This window comes from Acipenser ruthenus, chromosome 5 (genome assembly GCF_902713425.1).
Source record: "Acipenser ruthenus chromosome 5, fAciRut3.2 maternal haplotype, whole genome shotgun sequence".
Classification (NCBI taxonomy): Eukaryota; Metazoa; Chordata; class Actinopteri; order Acipenseriformes; family Acipenseridae; genus Acipenser; species Acipenser ruthenus.
Window position 1 is genome coordinate 68774417 of NC_081193.1, and position 23555 is coordinate 68797971.

The window sequence follows — 23555 nt, forward strand, 5'->3', positions numbered from 1 at the left end:
TACGCATTTTTGCATCAATCTGTTACCTAGGGTAACAATTTTGAAGCAAACCTCACTGTATTCATATCTCAGTTATGAATACATACACAACCAAGTAAAAATAAATTCAGTTTCATTATTTTGCCACAGATATATCAACAGGGGTCCTACTTATGGATCTCGGTATTAAGTTAGCCTGCGGTTTCCTCTCTCTGGAACTGCAGGTATTACCATCATTCTGACCTGAAGTATGCATGCACTGCTGCAGTTCACTTATTCACTTTATTTTCTCTGCAAAGATGAGCAGTACATACTGCTTTCAGATGTTGTTGTAATTATTCCCAAGATACCCTTTTTAACATTGTGTATTTATCAAGAACATACACTGGCACCCTTAGTACATAAATTACCTATACATTAGTTGTTTCCCTTGTTTTGTTTTTTTTTTGTTTGTTTTTTTAACAAATTGAATCCTTTCACCCTTTATTATTATTCATGGAACTGTTAAGCATCCATCACTCTCTGGAAAATGCAAAGTAGAGGACAAATGTTGAGAAGGCTAGTAGGGTTTCACAAAACTTCAATCTGTGATTCATTTTCATAGTTGCTTCCTACTAGAGTCTGCAGAAAAAAAAACAAAATAAGCATGTTTACATTGAATGGACCCTGCGGTGATGACTCAGCCTGGTAAAACCGCAGTAGTGTAGGGGAATGTTATTTATATCATTAGGAAGGGATTAGCTGCAGGAATGTATGCAGGCTGTTTAGATAAGGTATTGGTCTACCTAGAATGCTTTAAGTCTGAGAGGATATGCATGGACTAGCATTAGGAATCTATATAATTTACAGGTGACAATGTGAGATATTGGAGAGTGTGTGTGTGAATGTGTCAGTCTAAGGGATGAGATATGGCGTGTGTGGGGCTGAGTATGACTGGGGGGTAAATCTCTGTGCATCACTTTTTGAGCAGGATACTGGAGTGTTTGGAGATTTAGAACCCTTAGGGATTAAAGGTTTGAGTGTCTGTGAATTTCTATCACTTTAAAGAAGCAAGATACTAACGTGTGTTAGCCTCTCAAGGTTTTTAATGCATTTAAGATCCATACCAACAAAATTCTGAATACTAACGAAGTCCAACAGCTGGGTTTTGTAAGTCATTTAAACTTGTTCTCCTTTTTGACAAGCCACAAAAAAGAAAAATATTTTAATACCCCTTTTGGTTATAAAAAAATAACATGGTTTTCCACTGTCCAAAATGATCTATACATAGTATGTGGTAGAACACTATATTTTGTTCATAGTGTTGATATTGTTTATGTAGCTTAGAACCATTTTGTCCACTCTCAAAAGCTAACCAACATAAATCATGACTGTCCAAGGAGAATCAGGTCCTAGTGGCTCCCCTTGCTTATCATTGCTGCTGCTGTGAGTTGGGGGTGTGTCCTGCTGGCGCCCCAGTGGCAGACACGGAGCAGTGAGCGGGCGTTCTCCTGAGGTGTGTTCAACTAGGTGAACGTTCATGAACATTTGTGAACAGTTTTAAACATTTTTATGTTGGTGGTCTGTTTGCCTCAAAGTTTTCTAACTGAGGTGAACACTCTGAAGAGGTAGTTTGCGTAAAACAATAATGGCGACAGGCTGGGAGAACATTTCTTTGACTCTGGGGGATGGACAAGTTTTGTCAATTTTTATGACAAAAAAAAGAAGCCAAAAGAGTTACTTCAGGTATGTTTAATATTATAATGTGAATTATTTATAAAATATTGGTATTTTTCGATACAATTGATAAAATACGTATGCATTTATTATTATTATTATGCTGTTGATGATGATAAGGGTCTGTTTACTTCAAAAGAAAAAAGAAAAAAATGTGAATACCAGTTTTAAAATAGCTAATCCGGCCATTTTGCTTTCGGATTTTAGGATGTGTTGCATGTGTTGAAACCGTTCAACTAGCCTCGTTCAAAGCTAACACAGTTCGTTGCAAAAGTTCATCTGGTTGAACACTTGACAACCAGGATATGAGGGAATGTCATAGCGTGTGTTTATTATTTACAATAATAAAAAGAAAATAAACAAAACAAAACCTATTTAAAAATTTACGCTTTAAATGGTAACCAATTACATTGTTAAACAATTGACAAATTATTCAATTGACTAATTAATTTGGACTGGAGCCAACCCAGACACTCAAACCTTTAATCCCTAAGGGTTCTAAATCTCCAAACACTCCAGTATCCTGCTCAAAAAGTGATGCACAGAGATTTACCCCCCAGTCATACTCAGCCCCACACACGCCATATCTCATCCCTTAGACTGACACATTCACACACACACTCTCCAATATCTCACATTGTCACCAGTAAATTATATAGATTCCTAATGCTAGTCCATGGTTATTATTATTATGATTTATTTCTTAGCAGACGCCCTTATCCAGGGCGACTTACAATTGTTACAAGATATCGCATTAGTTTTACATACAATTTCCCATTTATACAGTTGGGTTTTTACTGGAGCAATGTTGGTAAAGTACCTTGCTCAAGGGTACAGCAGCAGTGTCCCCACCGGGGATTGAACCCACGACCCTCCAGTCAAGAGTCCAGAACCCTAACCACTACTCCACACTGCTGCTCCACAATGGTTCTAGTGCCCCCGTGTATTGTCTCTGAACAATAGTAATTATTTATTTGTTTACTATCCAAACGGCTTGATCGGGGCGACTGAAGTGTAGAACGGTGACCGGGAGCAAGGAGCGACAGGTAGAAGTGCATGGCTCGAGACTGGCGCAGTGACATCTGGACCTTCTTGAAGGGTGTCCACGATGCGGACTGGCTAGCAGTGATGTTGGTCAGGGCTGTGGTGGAGGTGGCCTCCTCACATCCTCCCCCTTCTCTATTACATCCCTCTTCCTCTTCTGTCCCTGAGCAGCATCATCCACTTCCTCATCCTCAACAACCTTGTCGTTATCATCATCCTCTGTAGCCGGCGGCTCCTTCCCATCCTCTGGCTTCTTTTTTTCCTCAGGTACCTGGGGAGGCAGCTCCTCCCTCTCAGGCTCTTGATCCGCTGTGGGCCTCTCCCACTTCCTCAGTGGTAACTCTGGCAAGTCTAGCTCCAGCGCCGTCCAGTCCACTTTCTGGAGTAGCAGGTCCAGCATAACAAAGTGTAGCTCTAGTTCCGGTACATGCAGTTCAGGCTCTGGTTCCAGAAGCCCCATCTCCTGTCTCATCCACTGGTCTCCCACAGCCTGTGGTTGGCTTCTTTCTAAGAAGCGAGACAATCAGGGTCTGTTTCTGTCTGCAATATGATACAGGTCATACTTGCAAAAGTAATGACTCGTATAGTAATCAACGTTTTAATTTTCTTTTCTGATGTAATCCTACTTTTTGTTAAGTGGAATGCAAAAAAAGAAATAAAACAGTGAGTATTTTTTTTTTTTCATTGTACAATGCCCCCTTTTTCATGTTGATTTTATTTGAAGTGTTTATTCAAGTTAAAAACTAATGTTATTACTTTATGAAAATGTGTCTGGCCACTTTGTCTATTGCAATGACACAACAATGGCAAGGATTATTTTAAAAAAAATGTGTTGTCTATTTTGTTTTTGCTTGAAATAAACACAAGATTTAACTACTGTATTGCTTTCTTTGTTTTGTAGTTAATTCATGAGGGTAAAGTAAGGTCTTTCTTACTTATGGGATTTTTTTCAACTTTAATACAATGTTACATATAATGGCTTTGATAACGTTTTGAAAATCCGAACAAATATCTAAATTTTTAACATGTTCCATGTTCGTCCCAGCACTAATTAGAATGAATACATGGTAGATAAGATATTCCCTCTGTAGAGTTGAATACAAAAAAGTTATTCAACATTAGAACTCTCAACACTTGTTGAATAACTTTAAATAAACCATCTCAGTTAGACATTTAGGAAACTTCCAAGGCATGTAGTCCAGCAGTCAGATTCAAAGGAAGTTTTTCATTCTCTATACTTTTACAACACTTTGACATGTGATTACGCTGACCTTAGCAAACAGAGGATTGTGTTTTTTTTGTTCAATTATGGCCCCTATATTTTGTGGAAATGCCAGAAATGACAAAAAGAAACAATCCAAGGTCAATCTGAAGCCAGACTGGAGACTTGGTTATGTGATGTCTTCATAAGTCTTCTATTACAGACAGGAAGGAGAGGCTTTCTGGAACTTATTTCAGTCTCCAGTCATTTTTCTGCTTACTATGCATACTTGGGCTTGATGTATCAAGCTCTTTACACAAAAATAAAATGTGTGCCATATATTTGTAAAAAGGAAAATCCTACTGGTAATGTTACAAAACTTGTAATAAACACATTATTCATATATTTTAAACTATAGGCTATGAGTTGTTTGTTATGTTTGACAAATCAGGCCATATGTGTATAGTATAGTACAGAAATCCTAGTGTTGGCAGTGCTTTTGTTTTGTGGGGTGCTCTTATCTTAAGCTTCAAATTCCTTATCACAGAGCGTCAGCTTTAAAATGACAAATGGTCATTTTATCAGTAATGTAATCTAAAATACAACCTATGTTGCTGCCAGGCCTGTTGACAGTGTACACAGAATCTGGGGATTTAGAGACGTTGCTGTCTCTGCGTACCTATTTGTGAATAACACTTACACTTTTACATGTACATGCTGTGTATGTGTGCTTATCATGGTGATATACTTTTTATCATACTGAATACTCGCCTTTCTTGGCTGAGGATGTATGTTTTACAAGTATACTTATTTAAAATAGGTGTTGCACCTATAACCTACCATTTTTGGAATAATTAGAATTGACACACAAGAGAAACTGAAATTTTGTTGAAAGGATTATATTTATTGTATATTTATTGAGTTTCTTGTCACCAGTCCTCTGCTATAGTACCAGGGCATCGATTTCCCCAGATACTGGTTTTGTATATTTTTTTTATTTTTTCTTGGGAGAATCATATTAACTTGTCTGATAATTGTAAAAGGATAAAAAAGTAACGTTGGATAATGATCATTTAAGTTGAATATGCTTTTATTATTGTTAAAATGCTCTTCTTACCAGGTGTCAAGACCGTTTTTGTTTCTTGTTCTTTTTTTTTTTCCCCATTACTGCCTCACCAGCACAAAAAGCCATTAGCCGCTTTTTCAGTGTCCCTACTGTGAAATTGCTACTTGCTATTTGTGAATAGGCTGGTGTGTTTGTATAGCCATTGATGATAGCATGGTAATAATATTGGTTCATGTACCAGTGAAAGCTTTACTCACCTGGAAAAAAAGAGGTTTGTTTTTTGTTAACATGTCACATAATTCTTCATATTAATATAAAAAAAAAAAAAAAAAAAACACTGACAGTTTCCTGTAGGTAACAGCATCCAGAGTTGTCAAGGATTATTATTTTTTTTTTAATTGGGCACTTGTTTGTAGTATATTGTTTGGAAATACAATCTATGCCCCTTTTAAAGCTGCATCTTTGCAAGATTTGTGTATCATTGACAATGGTCTCCCTTCTCATTTTTCGAAATCAAATAGACAAATGTTTCAGCCAACACTGATGAGCTCTTCCGCTGTAGTGATTTACATTTCATGATAATATACTGCATTGGTGTTGGAGAGTTGTGTTCACTCCTTTCGAATTCGTGATACTCAGGAGTCACACACCCTCACAATAGAGGGAGCTTTAGGCATATAGGATAGGCAGCACCTGTCACGTACACCTACCTGCATCCAATCATATTATTGTTTGTGTCACTGTAAACACGTAAAGACAGGATAAGAGCGCATTAGATCATTTTGCGAGGGGACCTGTCTCAGACTAATTGGGTGAGCCCTACCTGTGACACCCTATTTTTTTTATTTACTTTTTGCAAATATCACTTTAATCATGCCAGACAACCAAAATACCTCAGCAGTTACTAGACTTAAGAGAACATTCTAATACACTCATTTCACCACTTGCTCACTGTTACATGTCAAAAACAACTGTTGCCTTTTAATAATGAAATCATTCGCAATACATTTACCAGGAGAGTAATTGAAGAAAATATTATTTATTGGCCTTGCCATGGACCTCATAACTTTAAATGCTGGTCTGTAGAAATTTCAAATTTCTACAGACCAGTAGACTCACAAGGAAATTATCTGCATTCCAGTGGGGCATAGTTTTAGCAGGGATAGTCTACACAATACAGCAGATAGCCCTATTCTTTAATATAAGCCAAATGTTAACAGGAGATAGTATATCGAGCACAAGGCTGCAATAAATAAGCAACAGAAAGGCAGCACTTCTAAAAAGCTGTATTTAAAATCCTGGTGAACCAGTTTTTTTCTGAAGCTTAATGCAAGTTTGTGGGTTTAACAAAAGCATCTATTTTCTTTCTGAATAGTTGTGCATCAGTACATGCGATCTGATATCTAGTTTGCTCTGAGGTCTTTAAGTTAGGCCTTGAATGAGGCTCATGTAATAATACCATCAGGCAGCCTTGCGTTGAGTGTTCCTTGTCTGCCAAACACTTCAGGCTCAGCGAAGCTCTTCTAAATCACCACAGATATTTACTCAACAGTCAGCTTGCATGAACTGGTCATATTCCAGCTCTGTTAAAAATGAAATCACACACAACCAAAAACTAATGTACAGCTAGAAAAGGAAGTAGATATAATGTATGCATGCTCTCAGAAATCAGTTTTAAAAGTTGGTAATTTAACGCAATCCAACTTGCAGCCTATAGTAGGATTAAAAACAAGGGTAATGTGTTGGAATTTTGCTGCAGTGATTTTAATATCTTGAAAGGCTAAAAAACTATTGGCTGTAACAATCCAGTCAATACCATAATCTAATTGTGAAAAAATAAATGCATGAAAAAGCCACTGGTTGGTTAAGCCTAGGAAGTTTAGGGGGCATAACTGAAATCTGCAAAAGGTAAAATGTGGTTGCTTTTAACACAGTTTTAAACCCAGAACTTAATTTTAGTACATTTCTTAAATAATAGAGTCTGATTTCTGGAAAAGGGCAGAGGACCTCTGCTTGTTGTATCAGAAAACATACTTCTTGCACTAGAAAACATGTTTTAATAACTACACTACTAAAAAGTTGGAGTCACTGAATGAAGTTCTTTATGGGAGCAACATATGGAAGCAAAAGTCAAGATTTAGAAAAAAAATGTTTCACAAAATAGCATCTGGTCACATAAAGTATTTGTTTTTACTAGCCTGGGATTCCAATAAACAGAATCGTGCTTACTCTATAGATTATTGTGATCAAGTACTGTCAGCTCAGTAAAGCAGTGATTTGTAACAGATGCCCAGAAGACACTAAGCCATGGTAGGCATCAGCTGAATGCCAGATGTCTTTAGGAGTGGGAAATACAGGCTTTAGACAGCTAGCATTTTGAAAGGCCTCAAGTTAGATATTCTTGGTTCTTCTTATTTCTCTGGTACACCTTCTACTGTATTATAGCTCAATTTGAAAGAGCTTGATGTGTTCTCTCTAGATACTCAAACAAATTACTTTAATCATCTCAAATAGCCATGGTCCCCTGACGGGACTGAGAAAGGTTTTCTGAGGTGTTCACCACATAATCACATCATACTGCTCAACTTTTTTTTTTTTTTTTACCTTAGTCAGAAAGACAAATTACAAGCATCCATGTGCAATCAAATGTTCCAAGTTCCTGCCTTGCATACTGGGGTTAAGTAACAGCTTCAGTGCACTGCAGTCTTTTATAGAGAGTAGACACCAGAAATTATTTAACAATTTACATACTGCTGCTCTTTAGCTCTGTATTAATCACACTGTTGAAAACATTATTATTATTATTATTATTTATTTCTTAGCAGACGCCCTTATCCAGGGCGACTTACAATTGCAAGCAAATACAAATACATTCAAGTGTTACAATATAAGTCATACAATAAGAACAAGAAATACAATAATTCTCAAGTGTGACAAACCACAATTCAATAACTTATGTATGCAGTGGGGACAGATTTGAGCAGAGCAGGTTATATAAATAGTAAACATTTGAGAACCATTGCCCACTTTGTGACCAACCAATAGTGTAGGGAAAATTGGAGATGTATTGGACCAGTGGTAAGCACTGGGTGTCCATTAGGACTTGAATCGTGTTAAAAACAAGTCAATCACGAGCAAGAAGCGAACCATAAATTGAATGTAGTCAACAGTAAAAGCCAATGTTAACTCAGCAAATATAATGCTGTGCACTGGAATGGAATGGGAGTGGACTGATAGATAAATAAATAGCCTCAGTCTTTTACAGGCCCAGTCGATCAATCAGCCAATAGACTCCCTGTTGCTCATCATCTTTAGTGACTCCCTTATCCTAGCTTTAAGATTAAATGACCATAATGGGATGCTTTGTGACCTAAAGTGGAATATATTAACTGTGGCTTCAAGGATTCAGTGATTATGTAGTTTCTGTCATTGTGTTCTACCTCTGACCTCAGGGACGGTCTTCCTCTTTATTTCAATAATGTTTAGGTTTCTGTTTCAAATGATAAAGGCTGTCATCATTGCAATTACAGTACTCATAGCAGCAGGCTTCGCGACAGCGATTTATAAACAGAATCTGGTCTTTAAGATGGATTTTATGGGATTAAATCAAGAAGACAACACGATGCACAATGCTGAACATCTGCTGGTTATTTTGTGAAAGCTGTCATTCAATTATCATCAATTAAAATTCATTTTTCAGTAATCCCTGGGAGAAGGTGTACTTTACTGTTAAGTAGAATGTGGTCTGTTGCTGACATCTGCTTACTTGTAGATTTTGACAACAGTCACTCAGAGTGTCCTGCGAGACTCCTGTCATTTGTTGTGGCATTACAAACATTTTATGCTCTTGCTTTTTATTTATGGAAGACTACACCCTCTATTAATCGAGCTATGTATAAGGCAGTTGCATTTCTTTTTATGGGATTTTGGTAAGGTATTCAGTAGTTTGTTGGTTTCTTTAGAACATGCATGTTATTTTTTCTAAATCCCAGTAAATGAATGCTACTTGAAACCTTTTTCCACTTAAGCAATGACATTTCTTCTCATAAATAGCAGATGTTTAACGTTGCATAAAAATGAGCAAAGCCTAGTCAATATTGGTGTCTGGGTGAGTTGCCCTCTATTACTGTATTTGAGGATTATCAAGTACAGTGGGGTTATTGTCAATTGCAGTAAGTTGACTGGGAAGTTCTGCTAAAAAATAAAAAATAAAAATGTTTCTTGTAACACCTTCTATAAAGTAATTTATACATGTTTTAAGGATTAAAAAATTGTATTTAAAATACTAGTGCAGTGATGCAGAAGACCAGCAAAGGCTCTCTGGCGTACTCTGCTGGAAAAATAACAAATCTAGCTGTTTCAACAAAAGCATTACTGTGCCAATGCCGTGTCATGGTTGAAGATGAACAAGTTGAAGCATGTTTTGATGTGAAACGGTATGCAGGAATATGGTAACAGAAATTACTGTTAGGGTGGTTAGGTTTTATTCACAGGGGATGTTTAAACACCACAGAAGAAGATACTAGCTGTACAACACCAGCACAATTGCCTTACACAATACTGGCGGTGTATAGCCTGAACCTTCTTGCTGTTTTACATGAGAGCCCTTAAACACAGCTGTTTAAATTCTGACCATGACAACTCATTACATCATGGACCACATTGAATCTGTCCAACTAGACAGCCTGTTGGGAAATAAGGAGTTTAATTGCCTGACTGTGAACAGCTTAGCGTAGAACAACAATAGATGTTGATGCTCTGCTTGCATAGAAATTACTTTAATAAACATACCTTAGGAAATTGAAATAAAAAAAACGTCCACTTCTCCTAGTCTAATTCCATGCTTGCTTATCGTCTAATGACATCTCATTAAAATACACATCACTAATTAAAAGTACTATATTCTCTTTCAAAAAGTGCCCCAGTTGCTGTAAATTAACATGAAAGTGCATCATTTAATATGCTAATATAGCTGTTTAGATACAGTAGATTATATACTTAACCCCAAAAGCTGCAGTACTGAAACTCCACAAGATGTTGTTAATTCTAAAGTGGCACCTATTTTAGAGTGTTGTGTTGCAGCGTGTAGGTCTTAAAAATAGTGTTTACACATATATAACAATTGTATGCGCCTGTCGAGGGGATAATAATAGACACACTGAATGTATTGATTTTGTGTGTACTGAGATAATGAAGTCAGGTATACTGTTAATATTGAAATACAAAAAAAGTATCTGGGCTTTGCATGTAGTACAAACACACAATACAACTTTTACCTTTTTTATAAGTACGGGTCCCAGCATGGCCACTGACAAGATGGGATTACAGACCAACGTGTCTGGATGAAGGCTACTGGAGGATATTAGCACACTAAGCTCTGCCAAAGGGACAAAGTCTTGGTCCTTTATATCTCGGCCTGACTATAGGTGAAACCAGTTAATGATACGCAGAATCAAATTGTAAGTCTGTGAGGGTTATGCAGGAGCAAGGGCAGCAACGGCACGACTCAAAATACTGATCACATCGCTCTGGGTTTAACACAGTGCGCTGTCAGTCACCTTCTATCTTAGTCAACCTGATGCTGTGACCGTGGTGTCACCCATGGCAGTGTCTCTTAGCACAAAGCTAAGTTGGTCTTTTGCCCCAGATACAAACCTTTACCTGTAGAACAATATTGTAAAAGCCATAGCTCAGTACAATAAACAATAAAAACCGGATCCGAGAATGCAAATCTACAGGTAAATTTGACAGGTAATGTCCAGTGCTTAAAACATAAGGTATACATATGAGATCTTACCTGTCATTTCTGTTGTTTAACTTTAACCTTTCAACCTTTCAACCTTGTCACTTTATAGTGTGAACGACATTTCCTTGTTATAGGTTGTAACAGTGTACAATCTATAAAAAGGTCTTTGCTGTATTAAAAAAAAAAAGTCTTCCTATTTTAATGAGGCTGCATCCTGTTTTGAAGTAATATTAAAATAAACTTTTAAAAAGATTTGAATGGAAGTTCTTTCTCAGTGTCTTCAATTGGACCAATTATAATATTGTGATATGCTGAAGTAAATCCAGTCATTCAGAAGTAGGTTTGACAGATGAAATGGTAGCCATATCAGTCCAGAGATGATAGACAAAGAGGAGATGTGATGCCTTTTATTAGACTAACTAAACAATAATTAGTCACAAGTTTTCGAGACCTCAAGGTCTCTTCTTCAGGTGAAAGTAGGAAAGAGAGATTGATGTTTACATTCAAAGGTAGCTTCAGAACTTTAACAAAAATAACCAATTTTGAATCACTACAATTCCAATGTGAGGAAAAAAGCTGTATAATAAACAGACAATGTATATAAATACATACAAATAGAAAGTAGTTTTAAAATATGCAGTTTTTACAGTAAAGCCTGATCTGATTATATTTTTTTTAAATGTGTATTTAGTTGTATAAAAACAATATATACTTATAACTTACCAATCACATTTGATATATTTGTTTCTTAAACTACAGATACAGAACAAACCAAATTAATGGAAAAATCCCCCGGGGCTACAGTATTTAGTAATTTGATGTATTTTGGTGGTAAAATAATAGAGTAGTTGCTATTGTTCATGTGACACAGCATTCATTTACTGTGGTAGAAAAAAGATGAAACAGTTTATTAGCAGTGCTTATTAAAATGTTCATTCCGATTTTCAAAAAAATAAACAAATTCCCTTAGCATAAAAAAACACATTGTTGATGACATATTATTCAAAAAGAAGAGAAATTGGATTTAAATTTTAATAACCAAGTGTGACTTGGTGGTCTGTCACGAAGGGTAATGTATGACTGATATAAAATTGCCTATCAAATATTTATGGGACATGATCCTTCAACATTATTTGTTTTATTAGGGTATTTGACTGTGTTTTATCTCTCGTCACTTTTGTCATTTATCATTTAGATAGCGCTGTACATTCATCAAAAACTACACTTTTTTTTACTGAATACAAGATGATCTCTACTATGTTAGAAGCCCTCTGACACAAACCTTCTTGACCAGGGAGTGATGTAAGAAAGATACATGATCCATGGTTTGTGTTTTTGGTACAGTTTCTTTACAGACGTTGTCTGCCTATTATAGCAAGGGGAAGATAAGTCCATGGTAAGATAATCCAGCACAGGGACTCTGTCGTCAGCTCTAAAAGCCTATTGAAATTCAACTTATGGAGCACAGCTTAGCCCATATACTTTTATACTTCATAAAAACAGACTAAGACTAAGAAATACAATACTGTACCTGCATGGACACAGGAGATAAGAGTTTTCAAAGGGATATGAATAGTATGTCTCATGTTGCTTCTGTGTACTGCTGTTTTGCTTTAGTAGTCTTTTCACTGATCGTTGCAATCATTTTCTTCAGTAGTCTTTTCACTGTTTCTTTTTTTATTGTTATTGTTTGTAGAAGTCTCTCCCTTGATGTAAGATCTGATACCTTTGTTGAGTGATTGTTCCTCAAATCAGAGAGATCAGAGACAGTAACAAGCTTGAAACACACAGGTGTTGGGCTATTATGGGCAGCCAGGATGGCATTCATTTGATGTTACATTCTAAAAGGCTGTTCGTGAAGTCATAATGTTCACGTACACTATTGTTGTAACCCTGAGCAAGTCACTTAACCTCCTTGTGCTCCATCTTTCGGGTGAGACGTTGTTGTAAGTGACTCTGCAGCTGATGCATAGTTCACACACCCTAGTCTCTGTAAATCGCCTTGGATAAAGGAGTCTGCTAAATAAACAAATAATAATAATAATAATTGAGCTGACTATCATAGTCAGCTCTGTAGTCCTAAAATGACTTGCAACAGGCAGATACAGCTTATTAAATGACACAATTATATGCCAATTCTAGAAGATATTTACAACTGTTGTATTTGTAAGGCTTCTACATTCATAGTGTTTTAAAATTATTAATTTATTTATTTGGCAGATGCCTTTATCCAAGAGTACAGTAACTGCAGACATGTTTAGCCCTGTTTGGAGCTCACCAGTGCAGTGCAACTGTACTCCAACAAGTGAAAAGCTCAGGAGAGTAAGTAAATAAAAATAGTTTTCAAGTTAAGGTGAGAAAAAGCAGTAGCTATAGAATTAAGAGTTATCGGGGTATGCACATATTACAAAAGCCTTTTAACATGCCTTTATCATTTGTGTCATTGAATTTTAGTTCAGTTTCAAAAGATTTGTTTTATTGTACTGTACATATGAGTGTAGAATAAATAATAAAAAAGCACACAAAATGTAAAGATATTTCCTTTTATTTGACAATAAGACCAATAATAATTGAGATTAAACTCATGTATTATGAGTCCGGTGTCTGGGCAACTATTGTGTATGATTTATTAAAGTCAGTTCCGACATCTGTTTACAATAAATGAATACAGGATAAATCTGTAAGTTTAGGCACTGCCCTGAATTCGATAATGAGTAAGGGTGCTCTCTGATAAAGGATCATCTGCTTCTGGAGCTTTTGGCTTATTGCAGTATGGCTAGATTTCACCCTCTCCGACTTCAGAGCACTCATATAATAATTCCTGTTAACATCCAATCTTTACTTGAAGGAAAAATCACACAACAGCTACGGCTACTAATGCTGCCAGGTCCCGTCTGAAATCAAAAAGCTGTCAAAGGTCAGCACTTTCAATATCACAAGTGGGGAAAAAACATCCAAATGATAGAACCGCAATACATTTGAAAAAACATAGTCCCGACTTTATAAACCGGCTTAGTTACTGTGTAATGGTTTTCAATCAATACATTTATACAGACTTGAAGTGGAAATGTGCCAATATTTTTGTCATGAACAAATATTTGAAATTGCTTAAGTGCTTTTTTTTTTATATAAAGATTGTTTGCTAAACTACCAGAAATTGTGTATTTTGGTATTTGTCACAGCAATATTGAATGTGTGCATTAGGAATTATATATACAGGAATCAGGATCACAGGGTCAAAGGGTCAAATGGTCAGTTTAAATTAGGCTGGTTAGAATGGAAATTTTCATTGAAGTCTTATCCACAGTGGTCCATAAAATCACAAAATGTGAGACTGTTCCTCATAAAGCATTAAACTCTCTATCAAAGTGTTCAATCTTCTGTCGGGTCCATCATGACTGAAACCGACCTGCAAAAGGGAGATGTAATATAATACAGAGTAGCAAGGGATGCCAATCAAATTAATTTCATGAAAGCAATGTGTGCTATGTAAAACCAAACAAACTGATTTGGGTCACTATAGCATTCTGTTCCTTGTCACATTATGTTGCAAACATTCTAGGAAGTCCTGGGAGACTGTCTTGAAGAACACACCGGTCAATCTAGCCCTTGTGCTGAGGGACGAGCAAGTTGAATGGGTACCCAAAGATATTAATCAAGCACTCAAAACCTCTGCTTGTGTTAAAGTGTAAAATTGCACCTTTGTATCAATTATCCCCACATCTGGGGACAGAACCCCTCACTTAGGGAGAATGCTGGCCTTGTCAGCCCCTGAATTGGGATGCCCTTTGGCAATCAAATTAGCTTACATTAACACCATGATGAACCCCTGCCTTTTCAGTCAGAGCCTGAGGTTTTAAGATAATTGGAAAAGCTTGAGAAAATAATTTAAATAGGCCCCTTCAAAATGCGATTAAAAACAACTTAACCTATGTCTAAGTTTCACAATAGCCCCCTTTTTTTGCAATGCACTGTGATGTGAATAATTGATTCATCACATATATGTAATGTTAACAGGATATGTGCATTTACTAAAGCCTCACCATTATCCTTCATAAAAACAAATTCACATTTTTTTAAAGATGGATTAACCAGTGCAGTTTGTAGAAATTGAAAGTTCACACTTTGGACAAAGGAAGACTGTGCCTTGAGTATTCTGAAATTGGAATTAGATGATGTACATCAAAGTGATAAATTACAGGTGGTTCCTCTGCATGTACTTCCTGTATTAGTTGAATCCGTTTTTGGTGACAGATTGTGTATTATAAGCAAATCTTAAAAGTCACTGAAAGTACCTCTATCATGACTTTTTATGGGTCTATGCAGGGTGGCCTGAATTAAATTTCTCAGATTGGCATAAAATACCACAAAGTAAACAGAACAATAATGACAAAAGACTGGCAGACAGCTGTGGGCTATTATAGTAATTGATGCCTTTAGGTGAAATGGTAATGAAAGGGGTATAAGAATGTGAAAATATACACTACACAGTGTAAGACATAGAAATGTGGTATATAAATGTGCATGGAATAATTTACAGATGGTATAATTCACACAATGTTACTAGCTATATTAGTTTATATTAAGATATAAAGGTAATATCATTTAGGTTGCTAAATTTCCTAGAATTTATAACTGGGTTCAGGCAAGTACAAAAAAAACAACAAAGGCATTGTCTGCTGTAAAACCCCTTTTATAGTACAAAAGTACAAAAACATTGTAACTACAAACATGAAACTTCTTATGGCTAATTTATGTTATAAATCTGATGGCGGGTATTAAAATGTAAGGTTTAAAGTTTTATAACTTTACTGCGTGTTATTCTGGTTTCAGAAAAAAAGGTAGTAATGACGCACTGGAGTAAATGTCTTTGTGAATCTCCACCTATATGTCTTGTTTCCACTTGACAAAAGTCCAATTGTATTTCCACATTTTTATACCAGTACGATTTGAAAGTAGAATTTTTACACCTATTTGTTTTGGTTTTAGATCCATATCTATTTGTATCTATTTCAAAGGCCTCTCAGATCATGGCTTTCCCTCATAGCCACAGTAAATTCTCACTTACAAGCCCGTACATTCCTCTGTAGACTTTGGCACAGAGTGCCTTGACAGTGCCTGAGAGTGTTTTGTTCCTTCCTCAAATAAACCACAGATGTCTAAGTCTCATCTTATTTTTCTTATCGCTACAACCACGCAGCCCATCCTATTAGTCATATCACTCCTGATAAAAACCTGATAAAAAAATAAAATAAACTACAAAGGAGTCTAACACCATAAGTTTAGGTTACAGTCATGTCCATACAATCAAATAATTTAACACCGGCGAATACCAGAGATTGAGCCAAAGGTTCTGTAGGTCCATAAAGGGTAATGTTCTCTGTGCAAGGGTATTATTGCAATTAAAAGTTCACGAAAGTACCGAATATGTTCTGTTATTTGCCGGTGATGTGGTCTATAGTTTTTAGCCAATAGGATTGCAGTCAATGAGACAATTGCACTACGAATTGAAGAAGTACATTATGTGGAGATACAGATAGTATGACTTATTAGATTAGTTTACTCTAGCACACATACATCTAATCAGTTCACCCACAGGATTCAAGTTCCATATCAATCCAGTCATCATCCTCTGTGTATAAATGTAGTGGTATCACTTCAAGGATTTATATACTGTACTAGTTTTGGGACATGTGAAGATAGTGTGTGTATGAACACAAGATAAATATTTAAATACTTAAAATAATCATCATATGGGTCCTACTGTGAAGCAAATGCAATGTTCCTCTATTTTTTCCATTTAATAATAATAATAATAATAATAATAATAATAATAATAATAATAATAATAATAAATGTATTTATTTAGCAGAGACCACAAATTAATGTTTTGTCCTATATACAGAGATGATTAGAGACAGATTTCTGGTTTTATTTCTAATGATTTTATCCCCCTTGTCTTTCACTTTACGTAAAAAATGCACTTTCCCGGTTTTATTTTAAATCAAAATTTACCATAGGGCAAACATTAGATATGGTAATAAATTACATCACTTCAGCAAAACGTTAGGTTACTTACCGTAACCCTGGTTACCTGAAAGAGAAGACGACCACCAACCAATACTTTTGGGATATGCCTGCCTTAGGGAGCAGCAGTATAGGCGGGAAAATGCACACAAGCTCTTTGGGCCATTCTTTGGCTAGTGCACTGCTCGGAGCTCCAGCATATTTATGTGCAGGGATGTCCAGCGGCCTGTCCAGGACCCGCTGACTCCTCTGCCTGCTCAGACAGCATCCCAATCCAGGTTGGATGCATCTGTCGTCACCACTTGACGGTTGTGTATCACTCCATCCTTACGCCTTCACTCAGGTGAGAGGATTGCATCCACCAGCGTAGGGCTTCCCAGCATAGACGAGACACGGTCAGCCGACAGAGTCTGTCGTGCTGAAAGGCACTGAGCCACGCTTGGATCGGGCACATGTGGTGTTACCCCAGTTGGATGGCTGAAGCTGCGGCCATCAGACCCAATTGTTTTTGACACAACACCAATTGTACTGTGAACCCTTGTTGAAACAGGGCCAGGCAGTTGCGAATGGCAGCTACTCTGTCATCCCACAGGTAGGCTCGCATCGTAAGGGAATCCAGCCGGAGACCAAGTAGACCGTACTTTGCCCCGGTATTAATTGGCTCTTGACATCGTTGAGGGTGAGACCCAGCCTCAACAGATGCTTCATCACAATCACTGTGTGAGTCACTGCTCCTTCCTGCGACTGGAAACAGATCAACCAGTCGTCCAGGTAGTTCATCATTCTGATCCCTTGCAGCCGCTAGGGAGCTAGGATGGCATCCATGCACTTTGAAAACGTGCAGGGGGCTAAGGAGAGGCCGAATGGCAGCAGGGAAAAATTTAAGACGCCCCCCTGAAAGGCGAAGCAGAGATACTTCCTGTGCGCTGGACGAATAGGGACGTGGAAATACGCGTCTTTTGAGGCCACTGTTATAAACTAGTTGCCCAAGTAGGGGCTGCCTGGGGTGGCGTTGGGACTACCTCAGAGATCGCTGCTGTGATGGAATCCCACGTCCGGCTCCCTCCCATCGTTGCAGGTAGGCCCAGATGTTAGCTGCCGCGGAAGCCTGAAGGCGGTGCCTCAGGTCATCACGCGGGGCAGTGGGGATCGGAACCGTCCGAGTCACCGTGCGAGTACGGCGGACGCCAGCGTCTCGTTCTCTCCCGTACCAGAGTACAGGAGGGGAGCCTTGAGGCTACCTGCCAAGATTTGCGTTCTTGGTGAGAGCACTGCAGCAATTCCCCTACCACTGGTTCAAAGGTATGGTCAGGGGAGGTAGGGGCTGCTTCTGAAGGAAGGAGCCACCTTCTCATGAGGCCGCGATCGAAATGCCATCATGGTCCTCAGTAATGCTGACATCCAGTTCTGTAACATCTGGGATGACCACCGATGCAGGCGGGGTCAGCTCCGGGGCCGGTGTTATCGGCTGAGCTGGGGCCAAAGTAAAGGCAGTAATAGGAAAATAAAATAGAGGCTCACACACAGCAATTGAGCTATGGGAAAACAAGAGTCACCACGCCAGGCGGGTTAGCTGTAAAAATGTATTATTATTGATTACTACCAAACGTGCCAAGCAGGTGGACTGAAACAAGTCAGCGGATTCAACTCAACAGCTGGGTGCAGCAGAGCTGGGTCCCGGTGGAGGAATCATGCTTATTTTTTCCTTTTTTTTTTTTTTTTTAAACTGCAAGGCAGTAAACAAAAAAAAAACACACACACAACAGCAAAGCTGTGAGGGTAAAAAGAACAGTCACCACGGCAAGGCGGGTATTTTTAATTTTTTTATTCCCAGCACGCAGCATGCATCAGGGGAGACACACAGGCCGAAGCTGTGGCAGGCGAGAGCTCAGTTAGTTGAAAAAGAACAGAGCAGCACTTTTTTTTTTTTTTTTTTTTTTTGAAGGCCCAACACACTGAGGTGCTGAGGTGGGTGGGACGAGGCAGCCGGTGAGGTCTACTCGACAGCGGGGCAGGTTAAGCACAGCCCTGATTTTGTTGTTGTTTTTTTGGGGGGTTTTTTTGCCTTCTGCGCGAACAACAGCTGGCAGAGTCACTCAACGACGGGGCGTTAAGCCGAGCCCCAGCGGAGGAATACTGCACAGGCAGTCACACTCATACGACGGACAGCCGAGAAAAGACGGCCTGCGACACAAGCAACGCAGGCCATGAGAAAGAAATAAGACACTCAAATGGAGCAGCTGATTCCACGAGAGTGGCAAGCCAGCAATGCGAATGCAAGGGAACTGCAGTCGACTCAGAGGAGCTCTTACAAAACACACTCAGGTTAGTGACACACATAGTTTACCTTACCATCGTGAGAGGCAAAAGAGGAAGTGAGCTCCGCGGAGCGACTACTTATTCCCTCGGCAGGCGGGACCGAGGACGTCACTCCACGGAGGGTATAGAAACAGCAATAGAGTAAAAGAGAGAACACACATTATCATTGGATATTAAACATTTATGAAAATGAAGCTGTATATGATATAAGTTATCCCTTTAAAGTGTAATATGGTACAAAGAGGCAGATATTTTGAAGATACAGTACAAACAGGTCAGTTACTGCTGCTAAATGTGAGAACCAGAATGATGCCTGGAAATTGACCTGGGTGTAGATGATTTGCTTTTCCCATCTTAATATTATAAAATAAAATACAGTAAATATTTTGTTTAATCTTGGTAAAATAAAAATAAAAGAAACAATTAGCAATATGGGCAAATGGAAAGACTTACACTCTGTTGTAACATACAAAGATAAGCTCATATGTTGCCCCTGTATGGTACTGTATCCGCAAACTCTTTAACACCTCTCCCCCCCACCCACCCCCTCCCGCTCCAACCCCTACACCCACTGCATCCCCCACTCTCTGCTCGACACTCTTCAATGTAGCTTCCGCTCTGCTCACACCACTGAAACCGCCCTCCTGTCTGTCACTAACTCACTAAACTCTGCCTGAGCTGCCTCTCTCTCCTCTATCCTAATTCTCTTTGATCACTCTATTCTACTATCCTCTCTCACTGACCTGGGAATTTCTGGCACTGCTCCGGCCTGGTTCTCCTCCTACCTCTCCAACTGCACTTACCAGGTAACCTGGCGTGGAGCAACCTCCACACCTCGCCCTCTCTCAACAGGAGTCCCCCAAGGGTCAGTCTTGGGTCCTACACCTGCTCGCTGGGCCCCCTCATCACATCCTATGGTTTCTCATACCAATTCTATGCTGATGATGCTCAGATTTTCCTCTCCTTCCCCACCTCTGACTCCACCATCCCCTCCCGTATCTCTACCTGTCTGTCTGCTATCTCCTCCTGGATGCACTCGCATCACCTCAAACTCAACCTCTCTAAATCTGACCTCCTTTTCTTTCCCTCCTCCCCCTCCCCCTCCTCTGATCTCTCTATCTCCGTTCCTCTGGAATCTACCACACTCTCTCCCTCCTCCTCAGCTAAGAACCTCGGAGTCACCCTGGACCCCTGCCTCTCTTATTTGCAGCACATTTCCACTCTGGCACACACTTGCCGATTCTTCCTGAGCAAGATACGAAGAATCCGACCCTTCCTCACCAACTACGCCACCCAGCTCCTGGTCCAGGCCCTGGTACTCTCCCACCTAGACTACTGCAACTCCCTCCTGGCTGGCCTCCCTGCGTCCACCACCCGTTCGCTCCAGCTCATCCAGAACTCTGCTGCTCGCCTGGTGTTCTCTCTGCCTCACTTCTCCCATGCAACTCTACTGCTCCGCTCACTCCACTGGCTCCCGATCACCGCTCGCATCCAGTTCAAGACTCTTGTACTCGCCTACAGATGCCTTGACCAGACTGCACCCAGTTACCTCCAGACCCTCATCTCTCCCTACACCCCCACTCGACCTCTCCACTCCTCCTGCACTAGAAGACTGGCTGTACCTCCTCTACACTCCCCTGCCTCCAGAGCCCGCTCCTTCTCCACCCTCGCCCGCAGTGGTGGAATGACCTTCCTACAGATGTCAGGACTGCCCAGTCCCCGACCACTTTCCGACGCCTCCTCAAGACTCACCTCTTCGACAGCACCTGTAGAACTCCTCTTTTCCCTGGACACTTTGTCACTCTTCCTTAATGCGCTTCACTTGCTCTTATCTGCTCCCTATTTTACTGCATTTAATCCTGTACTTTAGAGTACTGTAATCTGTCACAAGTGTTATTTAATCTGTAGTATTTTGTATTTAATTATATCCTGATGTAACTATCACTGACACTGTTATCTGCTCTGTTATTGAATCATATTTTGTCATATACTTGTACTTGCTAGAACTGAAGTCATTGTATTTTATCTTGCTCTTAATTGTATTAATACTTATACTGTGATTCTTGAAAAGTCACCTGGATAAGGGCATCTGCTAAGAAATAAATAATAATAATACTGTAAACAAGGTTTTGGGGGAAAAAAAGTATGCAAGACAGATCTTGGTAAACTGTACACTGTTGGAGTTAGCAGTTCTTAATTTAGAATAGGATTATTCTGTTATCTAACCTGAAAGACGAAGGCCCATTTCCAGGTGGCACAACAGTTTAACAATATCAGATCTGTTCCAGACCTTGGACTGAATGTGGCTTTGGTCAAATGCAAAATCAAATTGGGTGGTCCCCCATTTGCCATTTGAAAAACTGATATACAGGTATATATATATATATATATATATATATATATATATATATATATATATATATATATATATACACACACAAAGCAGTATGGTTTGAACAGCTGTTTTTCTTTTTCCTTAAAAGAGAAAACATTTCAATAGGCATAATGACAGATCTACCATCGTAGTGGATGCTTCTTTTTATAGGAACGCAGAAAAGCAGTAGGCCTAGTGTCGGTGCAGATTTCCAGTTGTATCAATACCTTGTCTTTTTTATCATAGCAGTACGCTGATTTGCCTGTTCTAAGGTTTCAAAGCCATCCATTGGGTTTCATTTTTAGTGGCTCACATCCAGTTACTAAATTGGACTGTTCAATTGGCACAGGCATGTAACAAGCAGGAAATGGGGCAATTAAATTAAACTGGGACACGGTTAAGCACTATTTTCACAAAAAATGTTCAGGGAATGTGAACTACTTTATCTTAAGCTTAGAGCATTTCTCTGATTAAGAGAACTGTAGTAACAAGCTCAGCTTACATTAGAAGAAACTCTAGGCCATTAGTTTTAGGCTGACCTTTACTACATTAAAAGTTTGCTGGAAAGTACTGTGTGGAGTACATTCTGCTCAAAAGTTCACATTTCCAGCCAAGAACTGGTGTTGGCAGTTTATTTTCACCAATATTATCTGTTTAAAGTATTGAGTATTGAGTGTGTCTCTAGACAGCACAGTGAATTAATTTTGCATCTAGTTGGGACACGAAGGATGCTTTGTTTTTGTTCACTAAAACACACATTTCTAGTTAGGTTTATTTATGTCTGTTGCATTTGAAGACAAGTAACTTGTGGTACTGAAACAACTAATGTGATTTCTCCTCCTTAACAGATTGATTGTGTCATCTTTTGTGTTTTCCTGGAGACGGACTATAAAATCTACAAGGAAAAACTTTCCAAGTTTTTCTCTCAAGGTGTGTTATTATTTATTATTTATAAAAAAATGGAATTGGACATTTTTGAAAAAACAGAATTTGGTAGTCCCAAGAATAGAAAATGAGTAGCCCTAAAGATGGTTACAATTAAAGGCAGTGTAGACGCCAGTGTTTTATATAGTAGTATAAAACTATTTTATGCAGGCCACCAAAACATGCAGTCTGTATCTATGATAACAACTGACAGGGCTGCATAGGATCTCAGAAGGTTTCATAAAGGTAAATATACACTTATATATATATATATATATATATATATATATATATATATATATATATATATATATATATATATATAAACAGAGGCAGAGCCACAATAAATGACTTTTTTAAATTTAAAGTAAATTGTAAAATTGTTGAAATATGACATCCAGGAGGAGGCTGTGTGGTCCAGTGGTTAAAGAAAATGTCTTGTAACCAGAAGGTCCCCGGTTAAAATCCCAACTCAGCCACTGACTCATTGTGTGACCCTGAGCAAGTCAGTTAACCTCCTTGTGCTCCGTCTTTCGGGAGAGACATAGTTGTAAGTGACTCTGCAGCTGATGCGTAGTTCACACACCCTAGTCTCTGTAAGTTGTCTTGGATAAAGGCGTCTGCTAAATAAGCAAATAAAAAAATAATAATATTGTTTCAAAATTGTATAATGCAACAAAAATATATTAAAAGGGTTACTGTATGGCCAAAGATTTCTTGCTGATAATTTACCCTTTCTCAGTCAAAATAGCAAGCTTCTCAGTATCTAAAAAGCTTAGACGGAACACTGTGTGTAGTCATTGCTTGGAAATTCTGGCCTGTGTTTGAACTATTGCCCTAACATCCTTACACCATGGGCAATAGACTCCCTCTGACATGTTCGAGGTAATGTTTTTTGCCACGTATTCGGATACAAAAATCAGATGTTCATATTCGCTACAAATGACAAAAATACCTTGCACTTACCATCTCACCAGAATTTACGCAATAGTTTGAAAAAACAGCAAATGAAAAAGAGCTCCTTGTGATATGTGAGATTAATATATTTTAAAAAAATCACAGGATCAATACAGCAGCTCTTGAGTCTCTATTTAAAAGTTTTAGACAGCAAAAAGTAAACAAACCAGATTATGTGCACGCATGCATAGTGATCTCTATG

The 23555-nt window shown here is 38.5% G+C and overlaps 1 protein-coding gene across 9 annotated transcripts in view; it reads left to right on the forward strand.

Moving 5' to 3' along the window:
• The window catches only part of LOC117402985 (ADP-ribose glycohydrolase MACROD1-like), a 921538-nt gene that overhangs the window by 816056 nt on the left and 81927 nt on the right, over positions 1–23555 (forward strand). For all 9 annotated transcript variants that reach the window (XM_059024414.1, XM_059024412.1, XM_059024413.1 and 6 more), the window contains one exon: positions 22321–22402. In XM_059024414.1, the coding sequence (XP_058880397.1) occupies positions 22321–22402 (82 nt within the window). The remainder of the gene's footprint in view (positions 1–22320; positions 22403–23555) is intronic.